General features: G+C 42.6%; 2 protein-coding genes across 8 annotated transcripts in view; both read left to right on the forward strand.

Annotated features, from left to right (window-relative positions):
* Positions 1 to 13,658, forward strand: part of grk4 (G protein-coupled receptor kinase 4) — a 105,088-nt gene extending 91,430 nt beyond the window's left edge. The window contains exons 14-16 of one of the 2 annotated variants that reach the window (XM_083765858.1): positions 380 to 517; positions 4,294 to 4,471; positions 9,751 to 13,658. In XM_083765858.1, coding sequence (XP_083621984.1) covers positions 380 to 517; positions 4,294 to 4,470 — 315 coding nt within the window. In that variant the 3' untranslated portion in view covers position 4,471; positions 9,751 to 13,658. The remainder of the gene's footprint in view (positions 1 to 379; positions 518 to 4,293; positions 4,472 to 9,750) is intronic. The other variant, XM_083765857.1, reaches the window with a different exon arrangement.
* A 3,313-nt stretch (positions 13,659 to 16,971) lies between these two features.
* Positions 16,972 to 27,939, forward strand: part of htt (huntingtin) — a 74,510-nt gene continuing 63,542 nt past the window's right edge. For 3 of the 6 annotated variants that reach the window (XR_014569276.1, XM_083765503.1, XM_083765505.1), the window contains exons 1-9: positions 16,972 to 17,359; positions 20,883 to 20,965; positions 22,179 to 22,312; positions 22,656 to 22,715; positions 23,816 to 23,895; positions 24,669 to 24,807; positions 25,291 to 25,432; positions 26,155 to 26,336; positions 27,634 to 27,838. Coding sequence is in view for 5 of the 6 variants with exons in the window: in XM_083765503.1 (XP_083621629.1) it covers positions 17,262 to 17,359; positions 20,883 to 20,965; positions 22,179 to 22,312; positions 22,656 to 22,715; positions 23,816 to 23,895; positions 24,669 to 24,807; positions 25,291 to 25,432; positions 26,155 to 26,336; positions 27,634 to 27,838 (1,123 nt within the window). In the remaining variant the exon portion in view is untranslated. Of the gene's footprint in view, positions 17,360 to 20,882; positions 20,967 to 22,178; positions 22,313 to 22,655; positions 22,716 to 23,815; positions 23,896 to 24,668; positions 24,808 to 25,023; positions 25,058 to 25,290; positions 25,433 to 26,154; positions 26,337 to 27,633; positions 27,839 to 27,939 lie in introns of those variants that run through there. The other 3 variants (XM_083765504.1, XM_083765507.1, XM_083765506.1) reach the window with 2 other exon arrangements.

The following is a 27,939-nucleotide window of genomic DNA, read 5'->3' on the forward strand; positions in this document are numbered from 1 at the left end:
CTCTCTCTCTCTCTCTCTCTCTCTCTCTCTCTCTCTCTCTCTCTCTCTCTCTCTCTCTCTCTCTCTCTCTCTCTCTCTCTCTCTCTCTCTCTCTCTCTCTCTCTCTCTTGCTCTCTCTCTCGCTCTCTCTCTCTCAGTGCCTCTCTCTCAGCCGTGGGCGGTCTACTGTAAAGACATCTCTCTCTCTCTCTCTCTCTCTCTCTCTCTCTCTCTCTCTGTCTCTGTCTCTCTCCCAGCCGCGGGGGGTGTATTGTAAAGACCTCTCTCTCCCTGTATCTCTGTCTCTCTCCCAGCCGCAGACGTGTATTGTAAAGACCTCTCTCTCTCTCTGTGTGTCTATGTCTCTCTCTCTCTCTCTCTCTCTCTCTCTCTCTCCCAGCCGCGGGCGGTGTATTGTAAGGACGTCCTGGACATTGAGCAGTTCTCCACGGTCAAAGGGGTGAACCTGGACACCACCGATGATGATTTCTACCACAAGTTTGTCACAGGCAGTGTCTCCATCCCCTGGCAGAACGAGGTACTGCATGCAGATGATGATGATGTCATTGCCTCGGCTCCTCAGCAGTGAGACAATACAGCGTGTTGTTGCAGCAGCACACTGTGTTGATTTGGTCAACTAAAAACTACGACGATAAATGTATGTTCGTTGACCACCTTTTTTCACTGACCAAAACTAATAAGTGGAAAGTAAATGAAAGCTAAGCCATGATGACTAAACATATGTGGCCAAAATTGACTGAGGGACTGCCATTGGATATTTTTAGAAATTTCGTATTTCATATGGAAGCAGGGAATCATAGCTTCAAATTGACATATTGGTTGTTCAGTTTGACTTGAAATGGCTTATAGAGTAATGTCTTGCAGAGAAACAGCATTGAGAAAACATGCCTGAAAGGTTCACTTCTGTGGACCCTAACATTACACCTAGCTACATGTTTTAGCATTTATTTCATATTTACATGTCGATTTCAGCTCTGATATTTATTTCAGACATGCTCTAGTATGTGAAGAGTCTGCCTGTGCTATTAACTCATTTTGGATAAAATATAAATAAATTCAGTTTTTCTCCTCTGGTGAAAAGCTGGAGGTTGCACGAAAACTAGACTAAAATGTTAGGAAGGGACTAGTGGACAAGAGATCCAGTAGGAAGGGACTAGTGGACAAGAGATCCAGTAGGAAGGGACTAGTGGACAAGAGATCCAGTAGGAAGGGACTAGTGGACAAGGGATCCAGTAGGAAGGGACTAGTGGACAAGGGATCCAGTAGGAAGGGACTAGTGGACAAGAGATCCAGTAGGAAGGGACTAGTGGACAAGGGATCCAGTAGGAAGGGACTAGTGGACAAGAGATCCAGTAGGAAGGGACTAGTGGACAAGAGATCCAGTAGGAAAGGACTAGTGGACAAGAGATCCAGTAGGAATGGACTAGTGGACAAGAGATCCAGTAGAAAGGGACTAGTGGACAAGAGATCCAGTAGGAAGGGACTAGTGGACAAGAGATCCAGTAGAAGTCATTTTACACTTGGCTTGCATGCCGATCTACAAGCTCACAACGCGTCGTAGATCGGCTATTTTTAGCAAGTGTAAAATGTGTCATTATGACGGCATCAAGGCCCGCCAAAATACATTCTAGTCGACTAAATCAACTGTAGATTCGACAAAAAATCTTATGATATTATTTAGTCACTAAAACACTAAAACATTCCAGGTGTCACTGTCTGTCATGCTTCACATGACATCAGTGTTGGTTTTAGGCAAATCTACAGGAGATTTAGTCGGCTAAAATGTGTTTTGGCGGTGCCTTGATGCCGTCATAATGGCAGATTTTACACTTGCTGAAAATAGCAGATCTACAAGCTCACAACGTGTCGCAGCGTTGTTGTGAGCTTGTAGATCTGCTTTTTTCAGCATGCAAGTGTAAAATGACTTATACTGGATCTCTTGTCCACTAGTCCATCCTAACATTTTAGTCTAGTTTTTATTTGTTGACAAAATTGTCAATATGTTTAGTCATAGTTTTAGTCATCATAGCTTAGTTTTCATTTAGTTTCCATTTAGTTTTCGTCAGTGAAAAAAGGTGGTCGACGAACGTTTTTCGACATAGTTTTAGTCGACGAAATCAACACTGCATGACATCACAATATGTAAGGGATAATGTAATGTATGGCTGAGTGGTCATTGTTTATAGATAAATCACCGACAGGCAGCCTGAAGGAGAATGACCACTCAACCATACATTATCCCACTTATTACATGGCTACTTTTATACGTAAATTAATACATTGACCCAAAACACAACAGAACGAGGTATTTCCATGCTTGGTAATGAAAGTATTCCATAAGTGTCGCGCTGGCCGGCGTCTGCCCAGCTGCAGCACAGTCGGAAAACAAGGAAGTGAGTTGGTCTATCTATTCCTCGCTCAAATGTTTTCAAAAACATTTTTTGAGAGCAATGTTTAGCTGTAAATGACATTGTCTGTTTGTTTACATGGCGGTCATTTTGGAAAATGGCAGTAAATCGGCGTAGCCCAGCAGCTGCTCCAAGGGTTTTGATTAGGCATCATCAGTCTGTTATAGAGCGGAGCAGTCATTATCCAGAAATAACGGATCGCTGAATTTGGCGATTGACCAATCAGAATCAAGCACTCAACCAAGCCGTGTAATATAAATGGTGAGAACGGAATTCAGTTCCCAGTGGATTCCTCGCGACTCGCGTCAGTGCAGCCAACCGCACTTGCACTTTACCATAATTACACCTTTCTGGTTGTAACATGTGACAACAGTTGTCATAACAGCACTTCTTCTAAACCCGGGCCGGCCATAATGGATGTTCAAAGCTTCAGCCAATCTGCCTACAGGCAGTTCTTTAGATAAATGAAACAATTCAATTCAAAGGAGGCTTCATTGGTTTGAGAAAACGTAGTTTTAGTGTTCCCACGGTGAGATTAAAATATGTACGTAAATATGGGTTGAACATCAAGGTCTCAGAGGTACTTGCCCTGCCAGGCCCGTCGGGCAAGTACGCCAGAGACGAAAAGTTCTTATAATTGTCACGGGGGCCCGCCCCGACCCACCCCCTGCACTCCTTTGCATTTGAATGCCTGAACTGTGCAAACGTAGACAGTCCGGACAGTGAGGACAAAAGAGGTGTTACAAATTCTTCATGGGGGCTCGAGCCCTGCAGCCCCCACAGAGATGACGTCACTGCAAGTACCGGTACTTGCCCAAAGCCAAAGGTCATGCACACCCGAAAATGTAATCGTCCATTATAAATTGATAGGTCAAATATGAATTAACGTTCAACACTTCCCGAAAGTTCTATTTACCTGCCAGGTGTGGGACAGGTGGGCAACCTTTAGTGTTTACGCCTGTGTAACATAAGTAGTTTTTCGCCGAATGGCCTAATGTATACCGGACCTGACAATAACAGATCTATAAGCAGATCTATAAGCCAACAACATGCTGCAGACTGTGCAGAGTGATGCGTAGTTAGCTTGTAGATCTGTTCCTTTGTCACGTGACACAAACCCGTACAGTGCAACCTAACTCTGGACAGCAACACTGAATCATCGGTGGTGAAGTGTGAGCAATATTGAACTCTTAGTTATAATAATATAACATTTGAACTAGTATCCACAATGCCTGGGAACTGTGCTTTTAATCATTTGTGGCTTACAAAAAAATAAAAAGACTGGCTGCGGAGCGATAAATGTTTTTTTTTTGTGGCTTTCACCTTTATTTTATATTTTTTATGGAGGGACAGACAGTAGGCTGACAGGAAATGGGGAGAGAGATGGGGGGATGACATGCAGCAAAGGCCGTCGGGATCGGAAGTCGAACCCGCGGCACACTGCCAAACTGGATTACCAGCCAAGGTGCCTGGACCATTGAGCCACGGCCCAGGCCTTGTTTTATTTCAATTTTGAGTCTAAATTGGAGAAATATCTCAATTTAAAAGAACATTTAGTCATGACGCCATGTTCATGACCAAAATGAGTTCATGAAAATGTGGTCTCACTTCCTTCCTGGACTCTCCTCCATGCAGCGCCCCCCCCCCCCCCCCCCCCCCTCTCGGACGTGGAGCGGACGTGCACTAAAGCATGATGGGCATTGTAGGAATTCAGCAATCCAGTCAAACACACAGACTCAAAGTTCACATTGTGCTACTGTTATCTACAACAAATACTATTAACATTGAGTGACTGGAGTTTCTTCCAGTGGTGAAATGTCCCTTTAATGGGTTATTAACCTGGCATCGTCTGTCTTCCCCTCCCCTCCCCTCCCCTCCTCCGTAGATGATCGAGATGGAGTGCTTCAAGGAGATCAACGTGTACGAGACAGACGGGACACTGTGCTCTGACCTGGACGTGAACCGACCCAACCCTCCTCCCAAACGAGGCTTCTTCTATCGCCTCTTCAGACGAGAGGCAAGTCAAAGCACTCCAGCTACTGTCCGAGGGGGTGGGGGCTAAGGTACTTTCCTTTCTTTCTTTCTTCCTTCTTTCTCCCCCCCTGCTTTTACTATATCAGTGTTGATTTTGAGAGCACATTTTTTATTTTTGTTTTAGTCATAGTGGTCTTTTGAATAGTTTTAATTTAGTTTTTAGTCACATGTTAGTCACCTGGAATGTCACCTAAATATCATAAGATTTTAGTCGACTAAATCTACAGTTGACTTACAGTAGTTGACAAAAAAAAAATTTGGCGGGCCTTGATGGCGTCGTAATGGCTCATTTTACACTAAACAAATACAAGTTCACAACGCGGCATGCAACCAAGTGTAAAGTGACTTATACTGGATCTCTTGTCCACTAGTCCCTTCCTAATATTTAAGTCTAATTATCATTTGGTTGGCGAAATTGTCAATATGAGTCTTAGTTTTATTCATCACAGCTTACTTTTCATTTAGTTTCCATTTAGTTTTCGTTCTTTGAAAAAATGTAGTCGACGGACATTTTTAGTCATAGTATTTGTCGACGAAATCAACTGCTATAGCCTGGCTCCAGCCCTGAATCGCTAGCCACGCCCATTAAGAAAATATGTTCTGGCGATTCAGGTCTGGAGTCTCTGCCTACGGCGGCGGCGTTCGGAAATCCGATCACAGCAGCCGATTGGCCATCAGCCCCGTCACTCGACAGCGTCAGACAACAAACATGGCTGCCCCCACTGTGGTGACTCACGACCGTATCAATCTGGCTATTAAATCGGCGTATGATAAATAGTTTCTTTACAGAAACGACAGGTTTTATAAACATCATCATCCGACATATTTTACCGCTTTTGTTTACATGCTAGTAGCGCTCGTTGGCTGTGGTTTGTTTGGTTAGCAAACGGGTTAGCCATAGCCCATAGTGGGTTTCAAAATTTCTTTACCCAAAGCTAGGACGAAAAATGGTCGTCGACTACCTTTTTTCACTTACGAAAACTAAATGGAAACTAAATGAAAACTAAGCTACGATGACTAAACTGACACTAAATATACTGACAGTTTTGTCAACAAATACAAACTAGACTAAAATGTTAGGAAGGGACTAGTGGACAAGAGATCCAATATAAGTCATTTTACACTTGCATGCTGAAAATAGCAGAACTACAAGCTCTTGTGCGTTGTGAGCTTGTAGATCTGCTATTTTCTAGTGTAAAAACAGTCATCACGACGGCATCAAGGCCCGCCAAAACACATTTTAGTCGACTAAATCAACTGTAGATTTAGTCGACTAAATTCGTATGATATTTAGTCGACTAAAACTAGACTAACACTAAAACATTCCCAGGTGACTAAAATGTGACTTAAAACTAAATGAAAACTATTCAAGAGACTAAAAAACTAATGACTAAAAAACTAAAATCTAAATTTGCTGCCAAAAACACTAACACTGCCCCACAGGCCATGTTTGCTCCAGTCCTCATCCTCCTCCAGGCAGGGATCATGTGAGGAGGCGAAGCAGCAACAGGGCCATGACCGGTCATGCTTTCATGTCCAATTATCTCTCCAAGTACACGGTGCTTAGGACCACATGTGGGATACAATGGCTTTCTTTCTTTTAACCCCCCTCCCCTCCCCCCGGGGGATTGTAGAATCTCAGCCCTCTTGTTTATTCCTTTATCATTTTTTCCCCCCCTTTCTTTATTAATATTTATTCCCACGTTACCTTGGCAATAGTGGGTGGCAAGGGTGAGGGAATTCCACTGTGATGAAGAGGGTTTGACCACTTGAATGTTGCAGTCCCGCCCCCTTTCATGACGACGCCAGGCCCAGGAAATAATTCCTAATGCATTTTTCCCATAGACATTTCAAAAATGTATTTAAAGACTGTATTTAAAGTGTCGTACAAAGCCAACTCGAGTCGTGACAAATCATGACAACAAACACAATATTTTGGACCAAATGTAGGCCAGCCAATCTAAGATTTGACCCCAAAGAAAATGCAGTAGTAATCATTCAAGGTTTTTTATGATCCTTATGGTCATCCAAATAACATAAAAATTGATTGATAATGATTATTATCTAAATTGTGGATCATGGTTCAAAGTTCAAAGGGGTTGAACTTTGGGGTACCATTTATGAAAACCTATATAAGGCAACATTTTATTTTGAATTATGCTTTTAGTAGCATGTGACATGTCAAATTAGTAGTTATTCATGATTCTGAATCCATTCCAAGCATTAGTGTTGGAAGAATAATACTCCTTGGGCTAAAAACATAGCCATAGCCATCTTCACAAAATGTGATGAGATCATCGCATTGACCTGTGTTTTTCGTCCAAAAAAAGTGTTTTTCGTCCAAAAAAACGAATGCTTGGAATGGATTCAGAATCATGAATAACCCCTAGTTTGATATGTCATATGCTGCTTAAAGCATAATTAAATTTGGAAAATGTTTCCTTGGTTCCAGTGTACAAATGGAACCAAATGGACCCGTTAGGGTCCAGTTGGTTCCATTTGTACACTCTCAGAGTTACAGACCCATAAGGGTCCATTTGGTTCCAAACTATATAATTTCACTGGGGACCCCCTGGAACTCCCCCAAGGACCCCACTTTGGGAATCACTGGTGTAGTGGGAGAAAAAAGGAGTGGGCCAATGATAGAGCCCTGGGGGACCACCGTCTAGGGTTAAAGTGGTGTATGGTGAAAGGATATGGATCAACTCTCCACTATGGGCTGTATATCAACTAACCGGTGATTGGGAACCCTCTGGCCCTTTGTTGGGCTTTAACGCTGTGCTAACAGGTTGTCCTGACTTTCTCAATGTGGTACTGTATGGCCGGGGGTCCTTGAAGGGGTTCCAGGGAAGGGTTTAAGATATTTCTCACAAGTCAGCTCCACTTCCTTCTCATATATATTTTTGGCGCATTGATAGTGGAAAGTGGAGACAGACGGGAAACGAGAGTAGAGAGACGGGGAGTGACGTAACAGTTCGTCGGGAACGGGACTCACTACGGTCGCATCTCTTGTCTTCTCATCTCTACTTCGGTAGACTCCATGCCAACGGGCGGAGAAGTTGCGTCATTCTTGCATTTTTTTATTTGCTGCGTTTGCGTTCACACGGCGCACACTTTTATCAACTGCAGCAAGGAAACGCAGCAGGGAACTTTATCATTATGTTCAATAGTTATGACGTAATGTGAGTGTAGGCTTAATAACGTGGATGCAGTGTGTTGTCGGGGAGACGGACTGGACGTTGTGTGTGTGTGTGTGTGTGTGTGTGTGTGTGTGTGTGTGTGTGTGTGTGTGTGTGTGTGTGTGTGTGTGTGTGTGTGTGTGTGTGTGTGTGTGTGTGTGTGTGTGTGTGTGTGTGCACGGGCACTTTTCTTTTGGGCACGTTGGCGAGGCACAGCGGAGACGGGAACGCAAAAATAATTATTGGAGTTTACACTATGCTATTATCATGCATAGATGATCCCGTCATATAAAATCATTCTGCACATGATACCATGTTAGCTACAGTTTATAGAGCATGCTGAGCTAAAGGTATGTGTTTAATGTTGAAGTAGTAGTATTTATATTTAGACGAGATGAAGAAAGTCCCCAGTCGGATCCCCACAGACAGACAGACAGACTATTCTGTACACTGCAGTGGAGAATTTCAGGCTAGAAGGCTTTCTTACCTTTATTTGTAGTTGTCACGTCCCCACTAAAGAGGTCCAGGTGTTATTTTGTGCAAAAGCGCATAATTGGCTATTTCCCCTACCATAAGCCCTCAATGAATTGAATTGAATGGGGCATTGGGTTTTTGTGTCACTCAAAAAAATTTTTTTTATACATCCTCTCTTCATAATGTAAATAGTATCCCAAGCGGCATACTTATTTACTGTAGATGGAAATAAGCAAATTACAACTACAAATAAAGATAAGAAAGCCTTCTATTCCGAAATTCTCCTTTAAGCAATTGATTGATGTGCTCGTCTGACCATATTTCGTTGAGTGCTTTAAGTCTCCTCATTCGACCACGTCTATCCACGGTAACGGGTCATCTTTGCGTTGCGTAAAAAATATGCCTTCTCCGTCTCCAACTGTGTATACTCTGCATACTCCTCATTTCCTTTATTTGATGCGGATTACATTCAGCAGTGAATCGAAGTCGGGTTGGTGCTTGGATGGGAAGCGAAATGCTGCGTCTCATTGAAACCTTTGCTATCCATCACACAGCGACGTGTATATAGGGCTCGAGTGTAACAACTGTTGGAAAGATATGATTGTTGACAATTATATTAAAGGTGCAGTGAAATTAAAAAGACGTTTTTCACACTTTTAGACCATATCCGTGGTCATTATATGGGCATACCTAACAATGGATGCCAAAAAAATGTGAAAGTTCTCATTTCTGTGTGTTTTTATATCAAAGGTCCATAAAAACGATTGCATTATTTATTTATTAAAACGAAAACGTGCTGCGTGATGACGTGTAGAGATACACATCGATAAAAGCCAATAACAATGAAGCTCACCCGTTTAATTTCCCATATTTGCGCGTCCGTCCATCACAGCTGCTACTGATTACAGAATACTCCGTTTTTATTTCCATTCCAGATAACATCCAGACAGTGTATTACTCGCTTTCAATTTAATCATCACGCTAGAATATGTATCTGAAAACATTATATGGAAGAAATAAGCCACATAACAGTAAACTGGTTGTGCTGGCCGACCATATGATTTATAAACAAACAACACGCTGTTGCGCCTAGCATAGCTACCGTCCCTAGCTACCGTCCCATCGCCTGAAGGGATGCGACGCTCTGATTGGTTCAGAAACTTCAGACCGGTGTTTCATGTTGAAACACCATTTTCATGTTGTTCACCATTTCCGTTTCACTGCGCCTTTAACACATCCAGGACACTTTTGGTGTTTTAAGCAATTGTTATACTTTAGCTGCTGAAAAAATAGCAGATCTACAAGCGCGACACCAAGTGCTGCACTATGAAAATGTTTTGTTATTTTTTTCAGATGGGGGGGGGGGGGGGGGGGGTGTCGGCGGCCAATTATAAAAGTAAAATTTTTGGGGTTCTTAACATGAAATAGTTTGAGAACCACTGTTTTTTCAGAAAACTGTCAGGATTTAGAAGACATTTTGTAGAATCGAAAGGTCCAAATAGGTTTTTAATGAAGATGTGCAAATGTTTGTAATAACGAGACCTTTGGCTTCTTCCCAGGTGTGTTTTAAAATGTTTGTAATAACGAGACCTTTGGTTTCTTCCCAGGTGTGTTTTAAAATGTTTGTATTAACGAGACCTTTGGCTTCTTCCCAGGTTTGTTTTAAGAGTGGCTACAGTGAGGATGAGAATGAGGAGCCCTCACGACTTTAAACCACTCCCCCATCCCCCCCGTCCCCATCCCCCCAACGCCACCCCCCCACCGCCACCCCCCCCCCAGCGCCACCCCCCCCCAGCCGCCGACCTCTACCAACAAGTCCACCCCGAGCGCAAATCTTACCAACTCGATGAATGTTGACCTGTATTTATGAGCTGTATTAAAAGTGTATTATAATTAAAGAAAAAAAAGTATGAGTTTAAAGATTTTGTACATTTGTACTTGAATTATGTCTAGATGTATATTTTCACTAAAGGTTGTATTGTACAAAAAGCCATAAAAGTACCACTTGAATGCATACATAACATTTTTTTTTCCTTTTTTCTTTTTGAATGAATATGGAAAATGTGTATCGAGGATTTTCTTTTACGTTTTATCCTAGTGTCCTCCCCAGAAGCACAGTACCAGTAGTCTTTTTTGTTGTTTTTGTTGTTTTTTTTGTTGTTTTTTTTCTCTCTATGTAGCATATGGCCTTTGTTTTTTATGTGCTTTGTATGTCTGTTGTTATTGATTTGGCCAAAGTGACGTGTTTTTAGTACATCAAGTTGGCCTTGTTCCATGCTACCCCTCCCTCCTCCGAGTCCTAACACCCCTAAGTAAGTCTGAAGGAAAGAAAAGGCATGGGGGGTGGGTGGAGGTCTCTATCCATGTTTATACCATGCTGCTTATTAAACGTATCCGTTTGTTCTCCCCTGACCTACGTTACGCCTTTTAGGTCGAATGACACGAGCCGCGCAAGGAGGTTGTTTTTGAACGTCTACAGTGCTACCACGATAATCCCTCTCCCTCCCCTTGTCCCGTAGGCAGGTTGGACTGGAAGGGTATGTACTATAATAACGAATGGCTGATGATGATATTAGGCTGCTTGTATGTGGATATTATTGGCATAAGCAAAAATGGTGATTTCATGATGCATGCGGTCAGTGACGGTGAGCATTCCTGCCACCCTTATTTAGTCATGTTTAGGCTTGAAGGGGCGCAGAAGACTACTTCACATTTTGATGGCTGTTTTATGTTTCCTTTTGGGGGCCCACGATTGTTTAGTGACATGTGTGTTATGATATTCACTCACAAGGGACATCTAATGCTAATTAACTTCCCAGATGTCTTGATTCGAATCCTTATAGTCTTCACTTGAGCCTTTTTTTCTTTTCTTTTTCTTGAAATGAGTGCATGTGTAATTCAGAAATCCTTTCCAATGAACGGTTCTATTACAGTAACTTGCAGTACAGTCCATATTATAAGTTGTCAGAAGTAAGAGAGTTGACTGTGAACGTCGGTTAAATAAGGACGAGGAACGAGGCGAGGACAGCGGCGATGAAGCCGTAATCTGAGAACTGTCTTGCGGTTGAAGCAGGCTTGATTCACACAACATAATTGCTTTCATATCGAACTAGCGTCAACGTTCAGAATGAGTAATGAAGAGACATTTTAACTAATGCACCTTTTGCCTGTTGATGATCATAGATAGCACAGTGCCTATCAGTTCTTACTCCATTTGTCGAATCCAATAATTATTTTAACCACTTTAACCCCTATATAATTTTAGAAAATTGCAGATCTACGAGCCTATGAGTGTTGTGAGCTAGAAGTTCGGCTGTTTTCTAAATGATTTCAAAACTATTTTGAAATGTTTGAAGTGGTTAAAAAGAAGAATCATTCCTATTCCCAAAATCCGTCAAAATTCCATCTGTTTCACTTCATAGGAATTTCTCGTGTTTGTAATGTGGATACTAGGATGCGATACAAGACAAATGATACAACTCCAGCCTGTACAGAGAACCCTAAGCCTACATAATAATTATGTCCTGGAAAATTCAACGACTTGTAGAATAACATTTTGTGTTCCACTTCCATTACGCAATGGGAGTCGTCGGCTCCTTCCAGGTCAACCAGTCGTGGTCAAGTTAATTAAGCTGTATGTTTCGTAATGATAGACCATGTCACAGTTGGTCAATATCATGTACTTCTCTATATTTGCAGTTCAGATGCATCTTAAGCCATTTTGACAATTTATCTGATGAGACAAAGGTATAATTTTATCCTTACCTGCCCCCCCCCCCCCCCCCCCGCCCACTCCTGTTTTAATGCTGTGAAAACCAGACATGGATCTGATGGCTTTGTGTGTGCATATTATACTGTATCTATAAACCATAGACAACAATTGATTTATGTCAACTTCATACGTCATATTATTAATTATAATACAAGTCTAAATTGGCCACACTCATTTTCTCAGTAAGGGTTCAAGTATCTAAACCGGTCAAAATGTCTATGCAGACTTTTCAGAATTTCTGTGCACAATTGGAATACGGTAATGACCACATTTTGATCGTATTACAACTTAGGCATAGGCGCTTGAATTCCATTTTTAGAAAGTCGGTGTCACACTCATTTTGAAATGGTACAGTTGTAGACCTCGAAACAGATTTCAAATGACTTGGGTGGTTTTTGTAATCCTAGTCCCGTGCAGTACATTCCATTTGTCAGGTCAGGACCGTCATAGTGCATCAAGCTCCAGTGGTTGGCTTGTCATCACTTGAGTTTCTAAGTGTCTTGCTATAAACATATACAGTATATATATGAATATATATTTTTTGTTTTTGTTTTTGTTTTCTCTCAGGCACATTTCAAAGCCAATTTTTTTCTCGCAGATGTAGATTTTAGCCTTTTAGCTGTTAGCCTCAAAAACCTTGTAAATTAATGTATTTCTAACATGTACCTTTTTTTTTTAATTTCACACACACACACGCACGCACGCACGCACACACACAAAATGGTACACAAGGAAAAAGGTGTTTGCCATCCATATAGCAGTAAAGAAATGTTTAGTTTCATTGCACTAAGGTGTATTTCGACAATGGCTATAGGATGTGTCTTTTACCCTTTTGCCAATGATACCAAAAGCACGATTAAACAAACAAATGATATCATTTGTTTGTCTAAATAACTTAACAAAAAGACTGACAGCCTTTATTCCATGCACCAACTATCATCTGTTACATCCCAAACAGCTCAAACATCTTTTTGTTTTAAAACCTCTGTCCTTCCTTCCATTCTGATAGACGTCCTACACTTTAAAAAGGAACTTTAAACAGCTCAATTATTTTTGAATGTCTGCACTAAGTGCATTGTATTGCCTGTTTAAAAAGAAAACGAAAGAAAAGGAGTAAAAAAATAACTAAAAAAAAAAGAAAATACATATGTTTTATTATTCAAGCATGTATTGGTTTGTAAAACTTCAGGTTCCTTGTATATGTAAAAATGCTGATCTTCTAGTGCCAACATATCACACTGGTACCTGAGGATATAACTTTATAGATGACCAGATGACTGTCCTGTTTGAATACGACTATCTCCTTCCCTCCTGCCTTCATCAAATGTAATGACAGTGATGACGGTGCCCGCACGCACGCACGCACACACGCACGTACGCGCACACAACCCAAAACAAAACTATGGGGTCTCACTCACCAGAGGTATTTAAAAAGGCAGAGAGATGTCTGTCGTGGATTGTATATCACTGAATATATACCCCGGTGTGAGATAATGACTATACCGATATATCATCGCAAGCTATAACCCGGTGCTTCGCTTTTCATCAGTCCAGACTCGTCCGATCAGATCAATGATATTTTCCCCCCCGGAGGGAAGGAAGGACTGATGTATTTTCTTGGTATTCAAACAGGGTTCCTTGACTTCTTTTATTTTCTTCTCTCTTTTTTATTTTTATTTGTACAGTCATGTCGTTCAACCACTGCAGTCATTGTAATTCTTGTACAAGTTGTATCACTGGTTGTTGTACCATATCTGACATTTGTAATTATGAAATAATACACTGCCGTTTGTATAAAAAAAATGACTTATTGTCTCTTTTTTTTGTGTGTGTGTGTGTGTGTGAGAGAGAGAGAGATATGGGATTATGGGGGCTATTTTGATCCCAACTGAATTGATTGATTGAATACTTTATTAACGGTTTGAAGAAAGAATCACATAAAAGTACAGTTCAATTCAAGGTTTGCTAAGAGGATTAAAACCCATAAAGAGAGCCATATGGCTTGTTTCCATTGGGGTCCTCATATAATCATTCAATTCATAGGAATGAACTTGCCAATTTTACACTTGATGGTGGCTGGATATCATGCGGTTGCATTGATGCCACTGTAGGTATTATTGTATTGTATTGACTGTGACACTGGGGAATTAAAATTCATTCTGGCTGCCTGCGGGACAGTGGTTCCCAAACCTGTCAAGGACCCCCGAATTGACACTATAATTAGCCCACAGACCCCCCATTTGAAAAGCTATACGGCAGGGACCCCCCCATAAGAGAAGATGTTTACGGCTCTAGCAGTGATTCTCAACCCGTTTAATTTCAAGGACCCCCAGTTTGATATGCATTATTCTGCAGACCCCCATTTAATGGCATTTCTATCTCTCTGGGACCCTCAATTCATAATTGTAAAAGCAATGTTAAGTTTACTCTGAGAGTGTACAAATGGAACCAAATGAACCTGGGCCGTTAGGGTCCATTTGGTTCCATGTGTGCACTCTCAGAGTTCCAAACTATCATTTAGCTGGGGACCCCCTACTGGAACTCCCTCAAGGACCCCTGGGTGTCCCCAGACCCCACTTTGGGAACCACTGCATTACACGTCAGAGAAGACTGCACACATTCTCAGCAGCAGTGTTGTTTTTGACAGCACATTTTGATTTATAATGAATTGCATTTTTATAGAGCTTTTCCAATTGCTCAAAGCGCTTTACAATGGCTCATTCATTCATTCATACGTCCTCACTTCCCACATTCACACACCAATGGTGGCAAGCTCACATGCATGATCTGTGGTGCACTTGTGATGTATATTTTGATAGCTTATGCCTTAATACATGTCATAATTGTACACATAATACTTCAGCCTATATGGTTCACATGTAGTTAGAAGCCTGAGTGAAGAGGTCACTTAGGATAGCTAGTCACTAAATGAGCCTAGGGACAGCTGTTACTAAATTATGGTAATCTTAGTTAACTTGCTCACGGGATCCCTTGAGAGTTATTTACGAGGCGACCTGAGAAAACAGAGCCTTATATTTGGGGTGTAATTAAACTCCACAGGGTCTGTGTGAACTCTTAACTATTGGTGGCAATCTATGGTTAGTGTCAGCTGTTAGAGCTCATCTCTGGGTCATATATACTCTGTTTGTCTGTCATGAATAACAACATATCCTTGCCAAATATGCATCTAGAACTAAGAATACAGTCTAATTATTTCATTACATATGGTAAACAATGTCCTGTATATTTGATATGGTACATATATTTCATTCTTATAGTTACATGTTTAAATCCTTTGTTAACAGTTCTCATCAAGATGTCTGAGTGTCACTCAGAATAGCCCTAGTCACTGATTGGTCAGGAAAAGCAAGGACACTTTAAGTCCCACCTCCTTGATGTGAGGAGTGACTTTTTGACTTTCTAAGTTTCTACAGTAGGCCTATAAAGACTATACGCTTTTGTTTTTACGTTGTGACCATAGACTGTGGTTGTGACAGACAGATACAAGTTGATTCGAAGTGACTTTGACGTGTGTGTCTCCATTTTGGGCCCTTGTACCCGGCCTTGTAAGCTGAGTGTGTCTGTATCAATAAACGGCGATACAACATGAGACTGAAAGAAAACTTCTCTGCCTGATTCATTGAAAGGGTGGCCACGCCGTTGCCCTTACTGTATGCACAGAGCGCCGTCGATCCAGATTCATCACTTGCTAGGCATACACTGTCTCAATTAGGGATTTTCCCAGAGGTTAATTTCACTGATGTGTAGGCTACAACCTTAACCTTTAGGTACTTATTTCTTCATTCAAAAATATGATTGGCACCAAGTGTAAATATAAAATCAAATATAATATAGCCTACAATTGAAACCTGCTACTGCAGTGATTTTATCCTGTGTTCAATGGTTTCTGCGTTTGCATATCCACGGATATCCCAAGCCGTGCATATCCACGGATATTCCAAGCCGTGCATGTGTCCTACAGACATGTTTAAATTACTCCTAAACATTTTGCCAAACATCACACACTCTCCTATCCTCCTGGTGTAGACCTGTGCCCAGGTAACTTTTTCTATAGTTAATTTCTGCATCTCTTAGGGCCCATTTAACCATATAATGCCAGTTCTGCAAGTTCAGTGTCTTGTATGAGATGTGCTGTGAGTTTGCATATCTGCTATTTTCCAGCATAGGGTTATTCCCTATTCCGTTTTTAGAATCCTCCCCCTCAGGAGCATATCCACAGTTATCCCAAGCCGTGCATATCCACGGCTTCCCAAGCCGTGCATGCCTATTCCCACTATAGGCTGAGGAAGAAATGCCACTTGACAGTTTTCAAATCGGCCTCAGAAAACATCAGGAGCTGTTAGCCATGCAGCCTATACCGACCAACACATTGGAGGCAATGTAGGTTTCAGTGTCTTGCCCAAGGACACTTCGACCTGTGGACAGGAGGAGCCGGGATTCGAACCGCTGACCCAGGGATCATTGGACGACCTGCTCTACCTCCTGAGCCCCAGCCGCCCTAATTTAGTTATAATCAGTCTTTTGAATCATTTTAATTTTGTTTTAGTCAAATTTTAGTCACCTGGAATGTTTTAGTCCAGTCAACTATAATATCATAAGATTTTAGTCGACTAAATCTACAGTTGATTTTGTCGACAAATGTGTTTTGGCGGGCCTTGATGGCTTATTTTACACATGTTGAACAACTTAATTGACTTAATTGTCCACTAGTCCCTTCCTAACATTTTAGTCTAGTTTTTATTTATTGACAAAATTGTCAATATTATATTTAGTCATAGTTTTAGTCATCAAGGCTTAGTTTTTATTTCGTTTTCATCATCCCAAAAAAGGTAGACGACGAACATGTTTTCTATTAGTCGACGAAATCAACACTGTGCCCAGCTCAGCAGCAACCAACCCATGAACCAACCCCGTGACTCTAAAAAAAAACAACCCGCCCCTCCTCCTCCTCGAGCCTCTGATTGGTTCACTTCACCCGTCCGTCAGGGACAACTCTCCGCGTGATTAGCCCACTTGCTGCGGCGTGCCCCGCCCCCTGTCAAACTGTCACATCTCCCACTTCCTTGTGTTGAGATTTTGTCAGAGAGACAGACAGGACAACAACACAACACACACATCAAAGAAAAGAAGATGGCTTTTCATCAAGCAGCATCAATTCATTCATTAACGGAGTAAGGAGCTGTCCAGTACTGAAACCGAGGTGGTTTAGTAGCTGTTAGCTACTAGCTGCCCACTTCCCAGCCATACGAGGCTGCTTGCTGTTTTTGTCGCCACCGATAAGCTATAATACTCAGCTAGCCCCCCAATTGTAAATATTAGCCAGCTAAAGCTAGCTAAGCTAGCTAGCTTAGACTGGCTGCTGGGGCTGCTAAAATGGCCACCATGGAGAAACTGATGAAGGCCTTTGAGTCTCTGAAGTCATTCCAGCAGCAGCAGGGACCGCCGACCGCCGAGGAGCTGGTCCAGAAACAGTAAGTCAACACTTGGTTCAAAATGTGTACTGATGTTGTTCCACACAGGCAGCTATAGGTGGTTAGCAACCAGGTTATAACTGCATGGTGCTTTGGTTTACCACAACCTCCTATACCAACCTGAAGGAAGCGTATAGCTAAGCTAAATGCAAGCTAGTATGGCAAATCAAAATTTACATCTGGTTATTATTTTATGCTATGTACTCATCGGGTTTGACATGTGCATGTGTTTTATACATACACCCTCACCTGACTAAATCACGTTCATTTCTATCTAACGGAGTAAACGTTGGTGATGAAATGCGCATGCATGCACCTGCCAGTGCAAGTACAGTAGCATGTCTTAATGGACACAGTCATATAAGCTTCATTATCACACTCCATTTCTGGCCTTTTGGTTATAATTGTTGATTATAGTAAACGATGCATTGGGATAGGCCTACAACATGTGGCGTTGGAACAGTAATAGCGTAGGCTGCTCTACTGTGATTCGGTTTACGTTCAGTCGATAGACTCTAGTCTACAGACAACAGTAGCATCTTTGATTAACAACATGACGCTCGATTATGACAGTCGTGTTTCAGGGCTAGGGTTGACACTAAGGTCTCAGACTCAGAGGCACTTGTGCCCATATTCTACTTGCCCAAAGGTCATGCCCACTTGCCCAAAAAGTAAACTGTCCGTTATAAAATGATGGATAACATTTTAATTACTGTTCAATTGAACACTGTCATACCTCATTTTTATGCCAAATTCCTACAGTACATAGCTATGAATATAAGGGTTCACACTTGTTATTTTATATTTTGTAAGTGTAGCAACAGTGAAAACAGCACATTATAGGTAAACAACAGTGCTCTTATTATACATTCCACAGACCAAAAGACAGATTGTTGTGTTGTTTATAGACGGTTGCGTCTCCTCTCAAACAAGCACTTGCCAGGTCGGGCAATCGGAAAGCAAACGCCACCTGCCCGAAAGTTTAATTTACCTGCCAGGGACAGGTGGGCAACCCTTAGTGTCAACGCCTGGGTATGCTCTTCAGGTTCAGGTTCATTTATTTGTTTGTCCCCGATCGAAGGATGAGTATTTGGTGTACAGCAAAACATAGCAGGCAGACATGAATCGCATAAAAACAAAGTATAAATGCATGTGGTGGTACACATAGAACAATACAACAGGATGGCAGTTCAAGGTATCGGTCAGTGACAGTGTAGCATTGGAATTCATAACAATTACAAAAACAATTGTAAATGTGTTCATGCAAGAAGCGACAAGTTACCTCCACCTTGCATCGGCATTTAAAGCCTGGTGATGAAGGAGAACTTCTACCAAGGCTATTACTTGTGGTTCCTAACTTCCTGGAACCTTCAGGCGAACCCTCTGTACTGGGATGAGAGTTGTCCGTCCGAACGGACTTGGCTTTCTTAAGCACCTGTTTTTGAAAGACTTGATCCAGGCTACAGAAATTTACTCCAGCTATCTTTGCAGCTATCGCCCTGTGATGGTAATAGTTGCGTTGAGTGTATGAGTTCAAGTGAAATGCGTAATAGGCCTATTCCATAATGGTACTCAAGCTTTGTCCTACACAAACATTAAATGCCATTGACAATGAATGGAGAATTTGTGAGTGTTCATGTAAACACAAATATTGCGTAACACAAACATTGATGGCGAAGGCGAGGACGCAAATTCGGATTGGCCAGAATTAGAGGATATATAATGATGTACGGTGATAAGAGCGCCCCTCACTTCACACGGGTCACGCGTGTGATTTCATTAAAAAAAAAATCCTAAATGGGAAATTTGGTTTGCATGATGAATAATAAATTAGTATAGGTATAAACACCTGCACGTGGCCAGAGTGATCTGTCTTCTGGGCTGTGGAATGTAAAATAAGAGCTCTGTTTACCTATAATGTGCTGTTTTCACTGTTGCTAGCTACACTTAAAAATGTGTGAACCCATAGTCATATTCATAGCGATGCAGGTATTTGGCATAACAATAAGAGGCATGACATATTTTCATCGCACAGCCCCAGAAAGTAAAAAGAAAAGAAAATAAGTGTTGAACAGTAATTAAAAAAATTACATATCATTTTATAATGGACAATTTACTTTTCTGGCAAGATCTTTGAGCAAGTAGAACATGATCTGTGCTCGAACGACGGGCAAACTGCCTCTGGGAACTTAGTGTCCGAAAGGACTGGAGTCACCAGATATCACGCTTGGTCCTTTTTTATCACTCCCTTTAGCCTGGGTAGATGAAGAAATGCATGTTTACAGACTGAGCCTCTTAAAAAGCCATTTTAAGCAGTTGCACAGAATGCTTACTAACATGATTTAGCCCTGGACTTATCCCTGGATTGTTCTATAAATCAATTGTGTCACATTGGTTGTTCTTACAGTCTTGCCATGAAAGAAATAAAAGCCTTGGTTTACCCGATTATCCAGTGGCATGCTCCCACATTCCCTGTAAAGCTGTCAAAACTCTCACATCCTTTGCATGGCAAAGATGGTTTTTAATCACCCACAATCCCACTCTTCCCTGGTTGGAATCCCTGGCCTCTTCATACACATGTTGAGATGAATGGCACTGTAATTTGATGATGATGATTATAATGTAGATCTGTTTGGCCTTTACAGATCTAGCTTACCTTTTGTACAGAAGGACGGAGGAAGTTCTGGCAGTAAAGGACCATGCCCGTGTTACGTGGCATGCCATTATCAACCAGATTAGTTTACATAAACGTCGATCGTGTTTCCCAAGATTGCTTTATTTGTGAGATATTGTTTACATTATGTCCCTATTCACTATACATTACACTACAGAATGCACCTGAAATTGTTAGTCAAATATCAAACTGAAATTCTATATTGGAATCCAGCACTTTATTCTGTATAAAATTAGCTTAACATTTATTTATATATATATATATATATATATATATATATATATATATATATATATATATAAAGCATAGTGATTTTCAAAAAGTTGATTTACCTATACCAAGCAAATATAACGTCTTGTACAGTGCTTTCCACACCATTTCAACATAAATTACTAAAATATAGACTTAATATACTTAGGTAAACAAAATGAGTTGGACGGGCTATCTCTTCCAATGGTGAGAAGTTCAAATTCGACTGCTATGTTCCTTTATTAACTTAGTATCTAGCCTTTCTTGTGTCATTATGAGATAAGAGAGTGTCTTTGAGGTCAACTTCTGCTTTGGATTGAACTGCCCTTCCTGTCTGAGATTTGGCCCCAGTTAGTTAGTTAGTTGTGCAGTGGATTTCTTTCTGGAGAAGGAAGAGGAATCATTCTAAATCTGGTGTCGGACGGTGCCTTCTTCATCCTGACGTCCTGAATTTCACAAAATGTACTCTTTGTTCTGCCTCTGAACCCTCTCTCTTATCTCCCCTATTCCTTCTCTCCCTGATCTTGTATTTATTTGATTTTCTCCCTCCGCTTTCCGCTTTCTCTCATGTTCCCCTACCTCTGCTCTGTCCCTCCACAGGAAGAAGGAGCAGGCGACCACAAAGAAGGACAGAGTGACCCACTGCCTGACGATATGTGAGAACATTGTGGCTCAGTCTGTGAGGTAGGTTCGGCAGCATCTGAGCTAGATGCATTCATATGTGAGCAGAGCGTTGTGGCTCAGTCTGTGAGGTAGGCCCGGCAGCATCTGAGCTAGATGCATTCATATGTGAGCAGAGCGTTGTGGCTCAGTCTGTGAGGTAGGCCCGGCAGCATCTGAGCTAGATGCATTCATATGTGAGCAGAGCGTTGTGGCTCAGTCTGTGAGGTAGGCCCGGCAGCATCTGAGCTAGATGCATTCATATGTGAGCAGAGCGTTGTGGCTCAGTCTGTGAGGTAGGCCCGGCAGCATCTGAGCTAGATGCATTCATATGTGAGCAGAGCGTTGTGGCTCAGTCTGTGAGGTAGGCCCGGCAGCATCTGAGCTAGATGCATTCATATGTGAGCAGAGCGTTGTGGCTCAGTCTGTGAGGTAGGCCCGGCAGCATCTGAGCTAGATGCATTCATATGTGAGCAGAGCAAATTTGTGGCTCGGTGTGTGAACCTTTCCGATGGCTCCATCCCTAATGGGTGGGCCACAGATTTCTGTATCTGGCCCTTCTTGTTTTACTGATGGTAATTAGTAGAGATACTTACTGTATCAGTATCGGAAAAGCATCGGATGGGCCCTTATTTGCCTTTGGTCATATCGGTTCATATCGGTAGCGGCGAATATGCCAGTGAAGTTGAAGTTCACTGCTGACGATGATCATTTCATTAATCAACACATTTCAGACTGTTTCACAGCTCCACAAATCAATCTGTTGCACTCTCCTCCCTATGCTCTGGTGTGTGTGTGTGTGTGTGTGTGTGTAATGACTCCTCCCTATGCTCTGGTTTGTGTGTGTGTGTGTGTGTAATGACTCTCCTCCCTATGCTCTTGTCTGTGTGTGTGTGTGTGTGTGTGTGTGTGTAATGACTCTCCTCCCTATGCTCTTGTCTCTATGTGTGTGTGTGTGTGTGTGTGTGTAATGACTCTCCTCCCTATGCTCTTGTCTCTGTGTGTGTGTGTGTGTGTGTGTGTGTGTGTGTGTGTGTGTGTGTGTGTGTGTGTGTGTGTGTGTGTGTATGTGTGTAGTGACTCTCCTCCCTATGCTCTTGTCTCTATGTGTGTGTGTGTGTGTGTGTGTGTGTGTGTGTGTGTGTGTGTAGTGACTCTCCTCCCTATGCTCTTGTCTCTATGTGTGTGTGTGTGTGTGTGTGTAATGACTCTCCTCCCTATGCTCTTGTCTCTATGGCTCTGGGATCAGGACGTCTCCTGAGTTCCAGAAGCTCCTGGGCATCGCCATGGAGATGTTCCTGCTCTGCAGCGACGACAGCGAGTCAGACGTGCGGATGGTGGCCGACGAGTGCCTGAACAAAATCATCAAAGTGAGGATGGGACCTATAATAATATTACGTTGAAAGCATGCTTGCACAATATGGATAAAAAACAAATCACTTTTTTCCTCCATACCTTTTTTTTTTACATGCCACTTGCTGTTTTTGTTAAGGTATTTGGTAGTGGAGGAAATTCTTGTAATATGAGAATACCTAAGGAAACCGTCAGCAACGTCTCTCCCTTCAGAAAAGTTCATTTGAAATTTTTATTTCATTTCCTTAACCTTTTGTCTTTCAATCATTGATCTGAAACAGGTTTTATGTAAATGTGGTATAAAATGCCTTGCTGTGGGCTTCTGGAACAATGATTTGTGAATGAATATGTCCAACACAGGCATTGATGGACTCCAATCTGCCTAGACTACAGCTGGAGCTGTACAAAGAGATTAAAAAGGTATGTTCACAAACGATGGATAATGACAGCATGAAATGAGTCCTGTTCATCATGTTGGTGTCAAGGAATGTGCATTCATTTATGAAAGTGTAAGTGCTATGGTGTTTAACCTAGTGTTTTTAACTTTCAGATTTCAAATATAAAGTGCTCACCCCCGGGGCCACATATGTTACAATTAGCACCTGTGCATTCCGTATTGTTCAATAAAAAGCATTTTAATCCGACTGGGCAACCCGCTATTTTCTCCGTTTTATTTCTCACCATTCTGCTTTCAACTACGCACCCCTATCGGTTGGGAGATGTATTTCACTTTGATACATTGTAACGTTTTGAGAAAATGGCCACCAATCGGATTAAAATGCAATCTTTTTCTACTTTTGTAAGAATGACAAGTTGGGCATCAATTACGAAACAAGGTAAAATATACGGATTTAAGCGGACAATCAGTGTGGCCCTCTGGAGGGAGTGTGGAACTATAGTGGCCCTCTGGAGGGAGTGTGGAATGTGGAACTATAGTAACTAAACTAATTCAGAAACGGGTCTCATGGTCGCAGCTTACATATTTCCTGTAGGCGGAGCCGACATAGGGGTTTAAACCCGCAACAGGTGCACTCTTCTACTACAGTGAACTGTAGAGTGACTGATGTTAGTCTGCCTCAAACGTTACTCTTTTACCTGCTTTTTACTAACACTAACATTACAAAGATGCCCAGAACATCGAGATGAACCTGTGTAGTTTATGGCTGCTCCAACAGTAGTGGCAACATTAAAAAAAACAGAATGTCAAAATATCCACCGCGTTGGCTGATACCAGAGCCATTGAGTAATGGTTGAGACGAAGCCGTGAAAGGTCCTGAAAGATACATAACGCCAGTCTTACCCAATACCCAATCTTTCTGTTTTATGAACACAAGGCTGCTGTACTTTATACCTCATACTTTAAATGCTTAGTGAGCTATGTCGAGTCCGCCTACAGGAAATACGTAAGCTGCGACCATGAGACCCGTTTCTGAATTGGTCTATAGTGGCCCCCTCCATCTTCAAAGTTGCACACTCATGATGTGAACCATGGCTAATGATGTGTATGTTATCGTTGGCAGAATGGTGCCTCTCGGAGCCTGAGGGCAGCTCTCTGGAGGTTTGCGGAGCTTGCCCACCTCATCAGACCACAGAAATGCAGGTATACATTTTATATTTGAAGTTTCTTGGTTTTTCAGCGTTGCATTGTAGTAGCAGTGTTGTCACAGACATTCTCTCTCTCTTCTCATGTATTCCATCTCCACACATGGTTTTTCCCAGTGGTGTAAAGTAACTAAGTTACATTTCCAATTTCCATTATTATTACAAAACATACATTACCATACATACCACTTCAGCCCTATATACATTTCGACCATTTGAAAATGGCAGATCTACAAGCTCCCCATGCGTCGTGATGCTATTTTCAAATTTGAAAACGGGACATTGTGCACAATGACTACTTTTAACTTTTGGTACCTTTTGATACCAATACCTTTGTACTTTTACTCAATTACATTTTGTTGCCTTGCATGAACCATTTAGACCTGCGGACGCATCTGTGTCACCTTATAGATTTTAACCACTTTAACCATTCATTTAAACTTTAGCCGTTAGATCTACAAGCCCATAGTGCGGCACCGAGTGCCGTGCTACAAGCTTGTAGATCTGCTATGTTTTTTTAATCGTGAAAATGTGTGTAAATCTTTGAATATTTTATTCTTTCACAACAAACATTTGTAACTCAAGTCTTTGCTTCTGGGGGGCGTCCCTGGAACAGAATATTTTGAGATGGGTGTCGGTGGCCAAATATATATCATTCTGGGGGTCCTTGTTTGAGCACAACATAGGGTTTTTCAGAAAACTGTCATGATTTAGAAGACATTTGTAGAATCTAGTCTCAGGGGGCTAATCAGAATGTTTTCTTTCCTCCAGACCCTACCTGGTCAACCTGTTGCCGTGCCTGACCAGAATCACCAAGCGGCAGGAGGAGTCGGTACAAGAGACGCTGGCCGCAGCCATGCCCAAGATCATGTCTGCCCTGGGACACTTTGCCAACGATGGAGAGATCAAGGTAAGATCATGTCTGCCCTGGGACACTTTGCCAACGATGGAGAGATCAAGGTAAGATCATGTCTGCCCTGGGACACTTTGCCAACGATGGAGAGATCAAGGTAAGATCATGTCTGCCCTGGGACACTTTGCCAATGATGGAGAGATCAAGGTAAGATCATGTCTGCCCTGGGACACTTTGCCAACGATGGAGAGATCAAGGTAAGATCATGTCTGCCCTGGGACACTTTGCCAACGATGGGGAGATCAAGGTGAGATCATGTCTGCCCTGGCTGGGACAAAGAAACGTGATTGGGACATCCCTACCGAAAATAGTAGATCTACTCTACAGTCTCACTATGCGTCCCGAAGCTTGAAAGCTGCCTTGGAAACGTCATGCTTATTGAACGTGTGTGTGTGTGTGTGTGTGTGCGCGCTCTGTGTGTGTGTGTGTGTGTGTGTGTGTGTGTGTGTGGTGCACATATATATATATATATATATATAGGTGCTGTTGAAATCCTTGGTAGCCAGTCTGAAGGGCAGCTCACCGACCATCAGACGGACGGCGGCCAGCTCAGCCGTCAGCGTGTGTCAACACTCCAGACGCAGCAGCTACTTCTATACCTGGCTGCTCAACGTGCTGCTGGGTACGATGCACACACACACACACACACACACACACTTCTATACCTGGCTGCTTAACACACACCGTAGATGTACGCAATAAATAACACATATCGCGCTCCCGCCATGCCATACGCCATACCATCCTGCACATCAACACAATTCATTCAGGGTTCAAAGTCTTGCTTCTCGACACTAACTCTGGGAGAACCCTAGGATTGAACCGGGAACCTTTCCATTCACCTCTGAACCAGTCAGGCATACATCCTGAGTTCCTGTCCCTCGCAGTCGGATCTCACACTTGATTCTAGAGTTGTTCCGATACCGATACTGGTATCGGTTACTCGGGCCGATACCAGTATCAAGTACTATTACTCTGAACTCGTACTCTGAACCGGGCTCGATACTCTGACCCGAGTACCAAAACATCCAATTGACACTAGGCTGAACGAATGCAACGGGAGATAAGTCTGACCCAACACTGCAGCAAATCGCTCCAAAACAGCCGATCAAAAACAGCCGCTCTACAAGCATAAATGACAAGTGTAGGCATGACGATTAAATTAAATTGGAGAAAAAGGTAAAATAAGTGGTTACTCAACGAAGTACTCGTATTGGTACTCTGTATCGGCGATTACAAAAAATGCAGTACTCGTACTCGTACTAGGTCTGAAAAAAAATGGTTTCGGGACAACTCCACTTGGTTCACACCTTGTGTATCCGTGTCCATCTCCCTCGTTGGCAGGTCTGTTGGTGCCAGTGGACGAGGAGGAGCACCCCAGCCACCTGATCCTGGGGGTGCTGTTGACGCTGCGCTACCTGATGCCTCTGCTGCAGCAGCAGGTCAACACCAGCAGCCTCAAAGGCAGCTTCGGAGCCATGCTGAAGGAGGCCGACGTGCAGCCCACCCCTGAACAGCTGCTGCAGGTCAGACTGGCCGGGGAGAGAAAGGATGTGTGCATGTGTGTGTGGGGCTGTTACCATTACACATTAGACTGACTGGGAGAAAGGATGTGTGCATGTGTGTGTGGGGCTGTTACCATTACACATTAGACTGACTGGGAGTAAGGATGTGTGCATGTGTGTGTGGCTGTTACCATTACACATTAGACTGACTGGGAGTAAGGATGTGTGCATGTGTGTGTGGGGCTGTTACCATTACACATTAGACTGACTGGGAGAAAGGATGTGTGCATGTGTGTGTGGGGTTGTTACCATTACACAGACTGGGGGAGAAAGGATGTGTGCATGTGTGTGGGGTTGTTACCATTACACATTAGACTGACTGGGAGAAAGGATGTGTGTGCATGTTTACGGGGTTGTTACCACACATTAGACTGACTGGGAGAAAGGATGTGTGTGCATGTTTACGGGGTTGTTACCATTACACATTAGACTGACTGGGAGAAAGGATGTGTGTGCATGTTTACGGGGTTGTTACCATTACACATTAGACTGACTGGGAGAAAGGATGTGTGTGCATGTTTACGGGGTTGTTACCATTACACATTAGACTGACTGGGAGAAAGGATGTGTGTGGGGCTGTTACCTTTACACATTCGACTGACTGGGAGAAAGGATGTGTGTGCATGTTTACGGGGTTGTTACCTTTACACATTAGACTGACTGGGAGAAAGGATGTGTGTGCATGTGTACGGGGTTGTTACCATTACACATGACCATTAGTTGTCACACAAATTATCGATACGTTAGAATTTGTCATCACAAATTGCACAGGGCAGACATGACAAAAGACTTGAATATACAAATAAATCACTGACACATTTAATATTGTTTTCTTTAATATAAGCTTATAACATGTCACAAAGCCATGTGGAGTAGCAAGCAACCGTGTGTGTGTGTGTGTGTGTGTGTGTCGCTCAGTGACCCTTGAGACTGCAGGTCACGTATGCATTGCATGGTCATGCCCTAAGAATGACGCACTATTTAGAATGCTGCGATGCGTGAAAATCAACTCTGCGTAACTTGAAGTATTTGTGTACATAAAGTCCGTTTCAGGCCTTATTACACACGTCCTCGTGTGTGTCTGTGTGTGTGTGTGTGTGTGTACGAGCTGACCCTCTGTGTTTGTGTGTGCGTGCACGTTGCAGGTATACAAACTGACCCTGTGTGTGTGTGCGTGCACGTTGCAGGTATACAAACTGACCCTCTTGTGTGTGTGTGTGTGTGTGTGTGTGTGTGTGTGTGTGCGTGCACGTCTCAGGTGTACGAGCTGACCCTCCACTACACGCAGCACCGCGATCACAACGTGGTGACGGCGGCTCTGGAGCTCCTGCAGCAGGCGTTCAGGACTCCGCCCCCGGAGCTTCTGCACATGCTCATTACGGCCGGCAGCGTTCCCTACGCCAGCGTGTTCCGCCAGGACGCAGAGAGCCGCGCACGCTCCGGCAGCATCCTGGATCTCATCGGTAAAACACTTGTCCTAACCCATTTAGCCCTGACGTCGAAATTAAAAAAAAGTCTTCAATGACAGTTTTCTGAAAAAACATATGTTTCTGTATCAGTGGTG

Source organism: Protomyctophum parallelum (genome assembly GCF_964188405.1).
Source record: "Protomyctophum parallelum genome assembly, chromosome: 5".
Taxonomy (NCBI): domain Eukaryota; kingdom Metazoa; phylum Chordata; class Actinopteri; order Myctophiformes; family Myctophidae; genus Protomyctophum; species Protomyctophum parallelum.